Source organism: Lacerta agilis, chromosome 6 (assembly GCF_009819535.1).
Source record: "Lacerta agilis isolate rLacAgi1 chromosome 6, rLacAgi1.pri, whole genome shotgun sequence".
NCBI lineage: Eukaryota > Metazoa > Chordata > Lepidosauria > Squamata > Lacertidae > Lacerta > Lacerta agilis.
In genome coordinates this window covers 33,626,126-33,640,854 of record NC_046317.1, presented here as the reverse complement: position 1 = coordinate 33,640,854, position 14,729 = coordinate 33,626,126, and the positions used below count along the sequence as shown (strand labels likewise).

General features: G+C 42.5%; 1 protein-coding gene across 1 annotated transcript in view; it reads left to right on the top strand.

Annotated features, from left to right (window-relative positions):
* Positions 1-1,862: 1,862 nt before the first annotated feature.
* The window catches only part of IL23R (interleukin 23 receptor), a 28,836-nt gene continuing 15,969 nt past the window's right edge, over positions 1,863-14,729 (top strand). The window contains exons 1-5 of the mRNA XM_033151111.1: positions 1,863-1,971; positions 7,673-7,963; positions 9,353-9,476; positions 11,351-11,514; positions 12,744-12,883. Of these exons, the coding sequence (XP_033007002.1) occupies positions 1,875-1,971; positions 7,673-7,963; positions 9,353-9,476; positions 11,351-11,514; positions 12,744-12,883 (816 nt within the window). The 5' untranslated portion in view covers positions 1,863-1,874. The remainder of the gene's footprint in view (positions 1,972-7,672; positions 7,964-9,352; positions 9,477-11,350; positions 11,515-12,743; positions 12,884-14,729) is intronic.

Sequence of the window (14,729 nt, the reverse complement as noted above, 5' to 3'; positions counted from 1 at the left end):
CTGCTTGAATTGAGGTTTTTTTTCAGGGTTCTGCTCTTCCAACCGGGTTCTCTGCAAGCGAGATCTCTTGTGGAGAGTGTTAGCAGGACTGTTTGTGTCCCTAATCACACATCAGAGAAACATGCACATTTACAGATGTAGCTTCAGAAGCAAGATATCTAGGGATCTTTTATCCAGAGTCATTGCATGTCACTGGGGACACTGCACTGCAACTTTAAATCTCTTTAATTAAATGGGGAAAATTAACAAGAAACACTGAATCCCCGCTTCAAAGTTCCAAGACAAAAGCTGCATTTAATTACAGCACTAAAACAGCATTTGAGAGTAGGATGGCTTTATTTCCTCATTCCCAAATTACAAAATTCATTGTGTACGGAATATTAAAGTGGTTTAAGTAAAATTGTACGAAGACTACCCAAAGCTAGACTGTCTAGAGAGCAACTTATGTTTAACTGCTTGCTATGATAGCTCCCTCCAATACTTAAGAAATTGACCTTGCATTGTGTACTATGGTACAGTAGTGTCAAACCTACATTTAACTTGGAATCCAAAGAAAGGAACCAAAGAACCACTCAACTGCTTCTACAATCCCAAATGAGTTTGGGGATGGGGTGATAGGTTGCAGGGAGGTAAAAGTTAAGCCTTTAGTAGCTCTTTCCACCCCAGCCTTGTTGTTGTCCTCGCTGATGTGGTCCAAAGGAAAGCAGAGCAATACATTTGGCATCAGCTGGGCTGCAGGAGTTGCTGGAAAGAGATGTGTGAGGTGCCATCCAACCCTCTTAGGGACTTCTACTCCAGATCTGTGTAGGGTTTACTCCTTAGCCTTTTCTTATCCTGAAGATATGCTGCAAGGTATCTCCTAGATGGGCTACCTTCCCAGGTTGATGAGTCCCATCTGCCCTTAACTTCCCTTTACAACATGTGCAAAAAATGCCTTCTTGACCGTTGGACCCACTATTTGTCTCTTCCACTCAATCTGCTGGAGCCAGTCTTCACTTGCAAAGGAAGTTCTTAACTTACTGAGGGTCTGAGGACCATCAACTACTCTCACCTGGTTTAGCTGGCCAGTCAAAGTCATTCCTGGGGTGTGGGCACCTCCACATGCTGACAGCTTCTAGGAGCCACAGGTGAAAGCTGAGTGCAGAGTGGGGACCAAAGATGGACAAGCTACCCCAGAAAGGTACGTCCCACACCAGAGGTACTACCAGTGCTATTTTTCTAGAAAAAGAGGTGCCGGAACCAGTTTTTTTCCCCTGGGGGTACTCAAGGGCATGCAGTACCGGCACTTTTTCTGGAAGAAAGGGACTAGCTGGAACTCACCATGAAAGCCTCCCTTGTTCTCTTATAATGACAATGGTGTCTACCTGAAAGATGCTGGAACTGAGTTCTGGTGAGTTCTGACTGGAAAAACCCTGGGTACTACCCTACCCTAACACACCATCCACCCCAAGTTTCAGATTTTCATATGCAGTATTCTTCATTTATGGATCCCAATGTTACCTCCTGAGGTTATCCTAAAATAGAAACATCCTTACATAACTATTGTCCAGCAAGATAATACGAGGCACGATTGAATATTCACTGTACTTAGAAGGTGTCATAAGGCCTAACCTACATTCAGTGTACTTTTGTTAATGAAGTTTTGTTAACGATTTTGTACTAATTATAGAGGTAAGTATGGTTGCAGGAATTTATTTCCTATGCCAATTTCACCACTTCCAGTTGAATAGGTCTTTGTTCAACATTCTGTCATTGATGTTTTATGACATTGTTTTTCTTTACTGTTTAGGAAATAATTTAATAGAAAAAGCCCATAATTTATTGTCCTTTGTTTTTATTCACTGCTTTTTTTTGCAGATGACATCATTAGAACGATGGTTACAGCTAACATTTTAGTGGTATTATACATACTCTTCTGCAAAATATGCCAAGTCGTCCTTTCTCATCATTGTTCAGCAATTACAGAGCAAGTTAAGTATTATGTCTTCTAAGACACTGGGAGATAATGAATTTGTGAAATCTAGTAATTTATATCAGCTGCCATGTTTCCTATATGCAAGCCTTCAATGGAGCCAGTGTAGGATTTGGCTAATTGGCAATACAGCAGAAAGAGTCAGTCATATCTCAGTGCAGATATCAGTCTGAGTGGTTTCTGTAAAGTGGCCAGGCTAATTGAGTGTACCTGACAGAATGATTCAATATGGGAATCTGATTGAGCAAAAGGGTCACTTGGAATAAAAATAAAAATAATTCTTTATTAGAATCGTCTTCCACTTGAGAACTTGGTTTGAGCTGATAATCAGGATACACTGGACTTCCGGCGGCTGACGCCATTACGGGTGGTCGTGGGATGCTTCGGCTGCGAAGCACCCAGTCCATCCCGGGGGTTAGGAGCCCTGCAGCCGCATAGCGGGGCTCCGGTTGGGGTGCGGGAAGAGCGTCCCGCACCCTGGGCTCCCCGGCTGTGCCCGTTGTGGCTCCGAACCCTTCCCCCGCTCCCCCTGTAAAGGGGGAGTGGGGGTGAAGGGACGACGGAGCCGGGCTATAGGGGACATGCCCCAACCGGGATGTAAATGGGGCGACAAAGCCTGTGATGAGCGTCTAAGTTCTACCTGTCTTTAAGGAGCTGATAAGAACCCAGAGGCTGTGAGTAATTGATTGACTCTTTGTAATTCCTGGAACGATCTGGGGGAAAGAAGAAAGGCAGCCCGCCTCCCTCCCTTCGGGTGGTGAAATAAATTAACTCTTTAAGTGACTGCTGCTACAACAATCGATAGAAAGTATTTGGAATTTAAAAACTGAGACTGTTGAGATTTCCCCTCGGGGGTTAACTGGGGAAAAAATATCTCCATTTGAAGCTTTGGTCTTTATACTCCGGCTTCGGAGAAATGGCGACGACTTGGTTTGTCGTGGGAAAAAACTGAAACAAAGGAAGGAAGAGACAGGAACTGAAATCTGATACTCACCCTCTCTCCCAAAATGCTAGACTTTGTGCTCGCACTGGTATCGAACTCTGGTTTAAAGGATGAGGAAATGCTCACTGTCTTGCAGCTGGAACTGCTTAATCGAAAACTACAAGTTTTGAGTGGAATTATAAATAAAAAGGACTTATTTTCCACAGAGGAGGCTTTTCAAAAGTTTTACACAATGAAATCAAACCTTGGCAAAGAGCTGGGAGGGGCGCTGGAAGAATGGTTTGAAATGGCTGGGCAACTCCGAAAGGAGGAGGAGCCGATTTCTAGGGGTGGCAGCCCTGGAACGGGAAAATTTACAATATCCAGACTCCGAGGTGGCAGCTCGGGGGCAAGGGACATGGAATTGAGATTTCTACAAGAAGAAGAAGAAAAAGAAACGGAGGAGCCCATGGAAGTGATGAAGACCCTGAGGCTTGATGCGGGGTTTGTTGTGGATGTTGCCTGGACCTGTGGACACTCAGAGGAAGACAATTGGAGATTTGGTTCCGGTGAAAGACAGAAAAAGACAATGGACAGAGGGGGAGTGGGTTGAAGTACTAAATGTATAATCCAAATGGTCTGCCATGGTATCTGAAATTGGAGTGTGAAGTCTGTTAATTACAAGTTTATTTTAAATAAGTAAGGAGATATTGAATTTTAAGTTAAAAGCAGCATGATAAAGGATAGAAGAAATAAGTTTAGCTATAAGAATATTTGGTTATGATTTAGGTTATAATGCAAAGATTAAGATAAGTATGTTATCTTTTTTTTTAAGTAAAGTTAAATTTTTTTATAGAGAAAAGTTGTTAAGGAAATAGTATATTGATTTAAAACCGAAGGTGAATAGGCGGGGGAAGTCAAACGTCAAGATTTAGAACTAGAATTTTTTTTTTTGTAAGGTATATAAATAAGAAGAAGAATCCTGACATTATGTGTATTTGTATTTGTTTTTGTATCTGTAGGTGTGGGGTTGGGTTTGTGTTATATTATGAAAATGCTAATAAATTCTGTTTAAAAAAAAAAAAAAGATAATCAGGATACACTGAATGGGCAAGGGTTTAATTTTCCATGTTCATAAGTAAACACAACTAGTTATGATGGGTTATTTGTTAGAGGCCAAGAGACTTCATGTGAAGCGTTTGTCATTCTCAGATAAGAGGTCTCAGTGAAAGGGATAAAAATCCTCTGTCAAATTAAACATCCAAGTTACAAAGCCCAACTGCTTATAGACCCATAGCACTTATATTTGTGCAAATGTGGAAATCTGCTCACAGTGCACTCAACCTTTTGAACCAATACTAGTTATTAACTTGGGTTGCATATGGACATACCTACCTACTGGGACGTGGGTGGCGCTGTGGTCTAAATCACTGAGCCTAGGGCTTGCCGATCAGAAGGTTGGCAGTTCGAATCCCCGCGATGGGGTGAGCTCCCATTGTTCGGTTCCAGCTCCTGCCCACCTAGCAGTTCGATAGCACGTCAAAGTACAAGTAGATAAATAGGTACCGCTCCGGCGGGAAGGTAAACAGTATTTCCGTGTGCTGCTCTGGTTTCGCCAGAAGCGGCTTAGTCATGCTGGCCACATGACCTGGAAGCTGTCTGCGGACTAACGCCGGCTCCCTTGGCCTGTAGAGTGAGATGACTGCGCAACCCCAGAGTCGTCCACGACTGGACCTAACAGTCAGGGGTACCTTTACCTTTACCTACAGGGGCCAGTGTGGGTTTTTCTGTTGCAGCGCATGCTCTGCTTCCCCCTTCTCTCTGGTATTGACACATCTACCTTTACCCAGGCTTTTAGTTTTCCTTAAAAATATGTGTATGTGGTTTTTCTTTCTTGGCCAATTTGATTTTTTTTTTTTTAATGCGAAACATTGCTCCAGGAAGAAGTGGGGAAGTGGCTTTGAGACTGGTTGGGTTTCTCATAACTGGCACTCTTTCTGTGCAGCTGCTTCTGGAAACAGAGTTGTGTACAAGCTATACCTGTAAAGCACATTCGAAACACATTCTTTTCCTCAATGAATCATGGGCACTGCACTTCCTCTACGCCCCACAGAGTTACCATTCCCAGCAGGGGCGTTTCTAGCCCCTTGGCTGCCAGGGGCGGCAAGCCAAGAGGCACCCCTGGGGGCGGGGCATTGCGGCATGTGCATGCTTGAACGCGCCAGCTTTGCTTCCTTTTCTCTCCCTTTTGGCGCCCAAAGGGGCGGCCGAAAGGGGGGGGGGAGAAGCAAACAGGCGCGTTTAAGCGGCCGTTTGCTCCCCCCCACTTTCCCTTTTGGACGCTTCTTTCGGCGCTGGCTGGGCTGCGCCTCTGCAGCCCAGCCGGCACCGAAAGAAGTGACCGAAAGGGGAGAAAAGCGCCCGTTTGCTTCCCCCCCTTTTCATTTTCGGACGCTTCTTTCGGTGCTGGCTGGGCTGCGGCTCTGCAGCCCAGCCAGCATTGAAAGAAGCGTCCGAAAGGGGAGAAAAGCGCCCGTTTGCTCCCCCCTTTCCCTTTTGCCGCCATTCGTTCCGTCGCCCCAGGAGCAGCAGCACCACACACACTGTGCGCTGCTGCTCCCACGGCGACGGAGCGAGCGGCGGTGAGCAGGGTGAGCAGCGGCGGGTGGGGGTGTCAAGCGGCGGCCCCTCCCACAACTCCCCACGCACCACCGGTCACCCCGGGAGCAGCAGCGCTGCACTGGACGGGGTGCTCGCTCGGCCGAACGAGCACCCCGTCCGTGCAGCGCTGCTGCTCCCGGGGTGACGGAGGGAGCGGCGGCGCGTGGGAGTGACGGGAGGGGCCGCCGCTTGACACCCCCACCCGCCGCTGCTCACCCTGTCACTGGGGGCGTACCGCCCCTACCGCCCCTCCCCAGCGACGCCCCTGATTCCCAGTAAACCTTAGCAAACGATAGTGCCCAGAATTATTTGAGGGAAAGAATGTGGTTCAAATGTGATATAAGTATATAATACGTACACTTACCCTAATTGCTGCTTAGCTTGATTATGTGATGGAAGGATGAATACAGATACACTGTGGGTTAACCCGTCAAGCTATGCATTTCTGTACCTATCATTCAGAGGCACACTGCCCTGACAGTGGAGGCAGCACATAGCCATTGTGCATAGTAGCCATGCCATAGTTTAACTATGTGCTGTGAGGAAGTACTTCTTTCATCTGTCCTGAATCATCCCACATTCAGCTTCATTGGATATCCTTGAGTTCCAGTGTTAGGAGAGAAGAAGAAAAATATTTTTGTATCCATCTTAGGATTGATTTCAGCATTAGGGTCATTGCAACAGACAACTAAAGGCTGACCTGGAGAACCCTTCATGTAAACCGTAGGGTTGCCATATTTCAAAAAGTAAAAACCAGGACACCCCAAATGATTTTCCAATTGATTTGCCTAAGATCCAGGACAAAGCGCCACATTTCAGAAATCCCCCCAGATGTCAGTTCTGCCTTTGAAATCCCAGTAATGTCCAGGAAAATCCGAGTGTATGGCCGTCCTTGTAAACAGGGAACATAGATTACCAAACATTATTTGTTGAGTACCTATATTCTCCTAGTTACTAGTAGATGTACTCAACAAAGATGCTTGAGAATTGGGCCAACAACCCATGAGGGCCAAAAGGAAGGACTAGATCTTAGAGGAACACATGGAACAGAAATATAGGGTGTGGGGGGTGAAGGCTGCTATCCTTTGCACACTTACATGTGAATAAGCCTCATTAAACAGAGTGAGATTTCTTCTGAGTGAACATTCTTTGGATTGCAATACAAATCAGTCATTTCCTTATAGAGCTATATGGAGAGTAAATGTTGTCTTCAAACACATGGGACCCACACTCAGAGGAAGTGTAAATCAATGGTTAGAGATTTAAGATATGTTAATGTCGTTCTCAGTTAGATATTGCTGAAAATGTGTAGAAACATGGTTCTAGGATGTGCTTTCCATCTCCTACTCATATCATTCCCCAAAATACATTTGTCAGCAGTGATGCAGGCCTCTAATCTTATTTTTAAAATAGTATTTGTACTTTCAGTGATTCAGCTCAAATTGCCATTTCCTTTTTGATAAAAATCATTTAAAAGGTTATCTTTTTCCTCAGTAAAAGAGAATTAGTTTATGCCTCTAAATAGACTCCTCAGTGCTTTATCATCAAAAACATTAAGACAAAAATAAAATAAAATATGTGAGCAGTAGGAGACTGGCTAGGGAGGTGGTCAGACCTTTGGATGACCAGGGAGTTCAAGGTGTGCTAAAGGAGGATAAGGAGATTGCAGAGAAGCTGAACAAATTATTCACAAATGTCTTCCTGGTGGAAGATAAATGGCAGGAATGGAGTCTGAGGAACTGAAGCAAATAGTGGTGATAAGAGACAAAGTTCTAGGCCTTACTGACAAAATGAAAACTGAAATATCACCAGGTCCGAATGGTATCCACTCAAGTGTTCTAATAAAACTCAAATATGAATTTGTTGATCTTCTAACAAAAATATGGAATTTGTCCCTAAGTCCCTCCATACCTGAGGACTCGTCAAACGTTCCAGATTGTGCTTGTTGCTCTATCTTTTCAAGATTTTATTAGATTTTGGGATTATAGGAGTACCACTGAAATATTTTGTCCAGATAGTGGGTACCTGATTAGGTTGCGTATGTTGTTGTTGTTGTTTTTTAAAAAATAATTGCTAAGATATTTATGGCAATTAATTTATTCTCCCCCCCCCCCCAGATACTATACATTGTCGTGGGAAGGTGTGGACGGAACCAGCTTCAACGATTCAAGTGGGCCAGAATATTACCATAAACTGCCATTCCGATAAAGCTGTCTGTCAGAATGCTAAAAAACATATGCGTCTAAATCAAAGGGAGGTCGAGGACAGATTGGTGTCAGTTATAAACAAAACTACAGTTCAACTTCAACTTCATGATTATAACATTTCATTTTCCACAGTCCTTTGTTATACTGTATGTCCTCCAGGAAAAAACCAATTAATATGTGGAACAGAATTTTGCGTGGGCCGTAAGTAATTTATGTGTATGCTGTGTAGGTAATTTTGCTGCTTGTAATTCATTTCAATTAATTTGGGAAGTAAAATGAGTTAGTGATTGAAATGATCAGCCACTGAGGCAAGCATTTGATGAAGTAAACTATAGTCTATGAAATCTTATGCAGTATTAAAACGGCTAGTATTTAAAGGCATCACAAGACTCTTTGCTGTGTGTTTTGGCAAAAGACCAACGAGGAAATAGGTAAGGATGACATTTTGCTGGTGGGGCTTTACATTTTTAATTTAAAAATTATTAGCTAAGGGCTTTGATCTTAGGCTGCAATCCTAAACACTCCTAATATCTAGGGAACAAACCCACTCAACACAGTAGTACTTAGGCCTAAACTTGTTACTCAACAGCAGCAGCTGCTTCATTTATAATTTTACATTTTTTGTATTTTTGACATTGTATGCTGCTTTGCTATTACATATGAAAAAAAATTGTGTGTGTGTGTGTGTGTAAATAAATAAAGATCACACTGCCAAACACATTGATGTAAGTTTCACTGACTCAGTAACATGTATATTTATTTTAAGTAACTTCTACTGTATGCAGTGGAGCTTACTCTGAAATTAACGTGCATAGAAATGTCTTGTTTCCAAGTGAATAATATATTACTACAACCAACAACTATTTCAGTACATGCCACTGGTTGTATAAATTAACAACTACTACCATGAACACTTTTTCCATTGATAGTATACGGTATATCTCTAGCCTCAGTAGGATATTTGGAGATACCGGTACTTCAGTTGGCTTATAAGATTGAACCACTGGGAGGAGAGATGCCCACTAACTGAAAAGTTAATGCAGATCAGAAGAACAGCAGCTCTGAGCTTTAACTTCAGACCAGTAGACTTCACAGCTTAGGCATAAAGATAGTTTAAATTAAAAGATGAGCAAAACCTAATCTTGCAGTGCTTTTAAAAATGGCCAGTATTGATGAAATACCAGTTTCTGAGGTGGATTTAAAACAGGATATTATCCTGTAAAAGCTGTTTCAAGCTTTGACCTTAGAATAACGAACTGCAAGATAATAAAGATTGCATAGTGGTTGCAGAACATTTTAAAATTCTTTGCTAGACTGGTAACTCACTCCTAAACTACATGCCTATAAGTGAACCCCATTCACTTCAGTATAACTTTCACATTAGTGTGCTCAAGACTGCAACTTCAAACTGCTCAGGCTGTTCTTTTTCTTCTTAAGGAAAATAGCTCTTTTAATTTTTTTTGGGGGGGGGGAAATGTGATTTAGAGTAACAGAAGACATGGTAAAGTATTTAGTCACTTGATAAGCCACCCATTAACTACCTTTATGTGTTTTGAATCAATAGAATCTTACATGCTTTGTAATTTGTAGATTCACCAGACATGCCAACCAACTTAACCTGTGTCATATATGAGTATTCGGATAACATGACATGCACTTGGGACCCAGGCAAGAACACACAACTAAGCACTAGGTACAACCTATATTTGAAAAGGTAAGAAAGTTGATTGAAACATCTATCTCAAATCAGACTAGATGACCCTCAGGGTCCCTCCCAACTCTATGATTCTATGCTTAATTTCAACAGTTTAGCTTATTTTTTTAAGGAAAGTAGCCTTTAGTGGGCTGCAGTTTTGAAGAGAAGTGATAGGTAGGAGGGTGCTTGATGCTTTTCTCAGCACCATTTTGCTACACATAATCACCCCTGGCTGCTGCCCACCCCCACAGAACTTCAGATGATCATTTGCAAGTGTAAATATGCACCTGGAACTGGGTTGGTGGCTGTGGAGAGAGGCAGAGATTTGGCTGGGGCAAACTTTTGCAGCTCAGGGTAAAACAGTTAAGTAAATCAGCACCCCACTGCTTAAAAATGCAGCCTTCCGAGTCTGGTTCTCCCCCCTCCCCCCTGTTCTTTTTTAAAGCACATACAAAACATTGTTGGGAAGCTATGTGACAAGAATTTGCAGGTAATGTCAAGTTTGCTCCTAAAACTAGGTTAACTGTGAGTTTAACCAAAGATTAAGACACGACAAAGGCTGCAACTGACATTGTGGTCTGACTATGTGGACTAAACTTGTGGTGAGAGACAACTCACAAACCAGTGACGATCGTGCATGTGGTGTAGTGCTGATGACTGAAAAAAAGCTGGTGTCCTACTTACATTTTCAGGGAGTGGGGGCGGGGGGCGAGAGCAGGTCACTAGAGGTGCCCTTTTGGTGGTAGTCATGATTCACCTCTTATATCAGAGAGTTCCACACTCAGCAGAAGCGGCAAACATGCCTCAATCTGCAGTCTAGCAGCATGTGCTTTGGCTGAAATTAGTTTCAAGCAGCCAAGGATGGTTGGAGCTTGTATAACACTTGAACAGCAGGTCCACAATCTGCGATGAAAATGTACTTTCAACATGAGTTTCAAAAACAGTTTGCGATGTCCCATGGCGGTTCCAGCTCAAACCCAGGATGTGGGGTGGAATGTCAAAAGTCCCCATGGGTATGGCCAACTCTCAGGACACACTTAAAATAGCTCCTCCCAGTCTGTTTTTGTATTATTCTTATTTTGCAAATATAAACATTATGGCAGCAAATAGGCATGACCCAGGCACAGTAAAACAACAACAACAACTCTTGTTCCACTCACTTCAGGGGATCAATGTGCTTTGGGCCAAATGGCATGTTACATGGCAAGTCAGTCATTATCTAATTATGGATGAGTGTGATGACCTGGTGTAGCTACTGAGACGTGAGTAGGAGAAATGGGTGGGCAGATCTTACCCTGCTCTGTCTCACTGGATATTTGGTGCAGCACAAACCTTGGCTAGAGGGCCAGGGAGGTGGGTTTGCTGCGGTTCACAATTTGTTCTCCCTCACTGGGAAATCTCTGCCTTGGAGCAGGGCAGCATCTGAAGTTGCGTCCTAAGAGACAGGGATATATTGTTGGTATGCTGTCCACCCAGCTGCGCAACATTCTCCCTCGCTAACCTGGCTGAGGTCATCTTGAGAATGGTATTGGTGGATCCCAGACAATAATTCTGGGTGACTTCAACATCCATGGCGAGGTTGCCATTGGACCAGGTTGGGATTTAATGACCTCACAGTTTAATCAGAGTGCCCTGAGAAAGGAAGAGGCAAGGGGCCACGTGCCTCTACAACAATGTTAGAACAACACCTACTTCTTATTAATAATATTTTTTGCTTTTTGTTTTTTTATCTACTTTTAAATTTTAATATTTTAGTATGGTTAACAAGGCTTTTAGGCCTTTTGGCTAAGACCAAGTGTAATGTAATCTGCTTTTTTAAAAGCAGCTAATTTAGATTTTTAGTTTACAGTTACAGCAGAGTAATATGCTTCTTGATTGTTTGATCTTTATAGTTTTCAGGGAGAAGAAAATAAAACATTTCAGGCAAACAATGCCTCAGGTACCATCCCTCTGAGTCAAATGTGGAAAAACCAAACATTTTATGTTGGGGTCTATGCTGAAAATCACTTGGGAACGAACTGCTCAGAAGAACTGTATGTTCACCTTGATGATCTAGGTAGTGTGCAGTCATTTCTAAACTTTCTTTTTTAAAAGCTGGTTTTGTTTTTAGTCTAGTATATGACTAAATTTATAAAATTAAGATCATGATGGAAGATTTGAGAATAGAGTGGCTGGGGAAACCCAGCCAGATGGGAGGGGTATAAATAATAAAATAATAATAATAATTATTACCTACAAGATGCTTCAACCTATTAATGCCTCCTAATAGGAGTATTAGTAGCCAGACATGCCCGCCTACAGCAGTCAAGTCTGCACAACCCCAAATTTGCCCTCTTCCCCTCGCCATCTGTCAGCATTCTGCAGCTATTGAGCTTGCTGAGTACCCATTGGACTATTTTTGTTGAGATTTGTCTCCTTAGTTTATTCTGTACTGCTGCAAACCTCTTGTTTTCACAGAGGCCCTCAGCACCTGAGTTTGCTATTAAAAGGAGTGATACTTCTAATGGTGCACAGATACTTGGTGTATATTTATAGGCATGATCTTGGGTCCCATCTTTGCTCTGTGGATTCTTCTGTCCTGAGAGCTAAAGAGGTTCTTCCATGAGTGCCTCTTCCTTCTGTGGGTGCAGGTTTCAACATGCCATTGCTATAATTTGAAAGAGGCAGTAGTTTTATGGCTATAGTGCTTTGCACAACTACTGGAGACTGCATGATTGATGCCTTGTCTACATTAGGAGTGTGTTCAGATAGCAGCTACCCATACTATAAAAGAGGAAGTACAGGAAACAGAATTGCATATAGCCTGAAGTTACATTGGGTTTTGTGCAGCACACACCTTCCACAATTCCAAACCCGACCACCCTAATTTCTTAATCTGCTGTTTATCCTATTGGGGATCAGAATATCACTAGGAGATTATTTCACTCACTGCTGAGTTGAAACACTGCTGCACCTGTTCTATGCTTGTGGCAGACAGTGATCTTGGCTTGTGGTCCAATACTTAAATGCTTGAGGTAAAAAACAGCTAGAATCAACTACACATGGAGCAATATATATCCCAGTTAGCCACTAGGACATAATTCCTCTGAGTTGGTTAAACTGGCCTTCTGAAATGTACTCTTTTTGCCTCTCCTCCAATTGCTCCCTGACCTTGTTAGCAGACAACATTGGTTTTAATTCTTGAAATGAAAGGCAATATAATAATAATAATAATAATAATAATAATAATAATAATAATAGTTTCATCAGCAGAGACTGGATTTAACATTGTTTTATCTCTTTTAGTGGTACCAGCTACACCCATTATTATCCAGATTGTAGACTCTCCATTATTTAAGACTACAATACATTGGGAAAAGCAAACTGCAATCAATGAGACTTATTGCGAAGAACGATACAAGGAGAAGACAGGCGAAACTTGGCATGTGAGGCAACCCATTCTGGGTTTTTGTGTGTATCATAAGCAGTGGTTTGGCTGCTGCTTTTCATAGATTTTGGTGCTAAACCTTCCATGCATGACTTTATGTAGTAGTAAGATTTCAATAGCTTCCTGCACAGAGTTTTACAAATACAAGAGTTTTACAAAGAAATTGATGTGAAATGTTACCTGCTCATAGAATGCGTATGTTGCATATATTCATATGCCTTCTGCGCTTTGGTGAATATCACATGTGTTTGTGTGCGCACACACACATTAGGACATATTGGCACTATCAAGAACTATTTGAGTGGTTTGCAAACTCTTTTTCCTCATGGACCACTTAATAATTGTTAAGAGGTTTTTTTTGCCTGTTGGAGCAACTGCTAGATGCTCTGTGATTGATGGATTTTTATTGCTTCTTTTATATGTTATATTAGGGACGTGGGTGGCGCTGTGGGTTAAACCACAGAGCCTAGGGCTTGCCGATCAGAAGGTCTGCGGTTCGAATCCCCGCGATGGGGTGAGCTCCCATTGCTCGGTCCCAGCTCCTGCCAACCTAGCAGTTCGAAAGCATGCACTGCAAGTAGATAAATAGGTACCGCTCCGGCAGGAAGGTAAATGGCATTTCCGTGCGCTGCTCTGGTTCACCAGAAGTGGCTTAGTCATGCTGGCCACATGACCTGGAAGCTGTATGCCGGCTCCCTCGGCCAGTAAAGCAAGATAAGTGCCGCAACCCCAGAGTCATCTGCAACTGGACCTAACGGTCAGGGGTCCCTTTACTGTTACCTATATGTTATATTGTATTGTATCACAATTTGAATTCCATAGAATTTGAACTGTAATACTATGAAATACAAGAAATAAAAGAAGCAATAAAAAACAATTAATTATAGAGCATCTAGCACGTGCAGCATTAAAAACCAATATGAATATTTAAAGCTGTGGCCCCACCCACTGACAAAATATGGCCCCTGACAGTTTACCCTGATGGAGTGTGGCCCTCAGCAGGAAAAAAGTTTCCTCACCTCTATTTTATGAAATGTAACTTGTATGCAGTGGCAACTTGCATCCAACAAAGACTTAGAGCCCATCTGTAGTGCACTGTCTTTGGATGTTTCTTAGTAGTGTAAGGATTGCTGTCACTGACTTATGGATACACAACTACATGTATACAGAGCCAACTCTCCTGTATGTGTGTGTATTAGTATACATAAAAAGTCCACACATAATATTTTGTTCCTACATGAAGAAAACATGCTACCTGGGATAGTATAGAGCAGCCTTTCCCAGATGTTAGGTCCCCCGATACTATTGCACTACAGCTCCCTTTATTCTTGGCCAGCATGACCAGTGGCCAGGGATGATGGGAGTTGTAGTCAGTGCCGAATTTACGTATAAGCTAAACAAGCTATAGCTTAGCGCCCCACTCTCTTGGGGCCCCCCAAAAAATGTAAAGGGGAAAAAACTGGATGTACATTTCCAAAATATAAGATAAAAAACAAATAAAAGAAAACCCACATACAACAACAGTGTTTTGTGTTATGTAGGCTCCTATGATGTACCTAAGTAAGGGCCCTGCCTGCTAGCCTGCTCCCTAAAATATCACTGGTTAGATACCTATTAGGCCCATAAATTACCATATAGCATATATTCAACACAAAAACAGCGACAATTTGTTGTTGACAAAGGACAGCTGGACATATAAAGGGCCCCATTACCTTCAGTAGCTTAGGGCCTCATCAAACCTAAATCCGGCCCTGGTTGTAGTGCACAAACATCTGGAACTACAGGTGTTGGCATAGTTGCTAAAAGGATGAACATAATCAGACAGTCCTAGTTTGAATCTGACC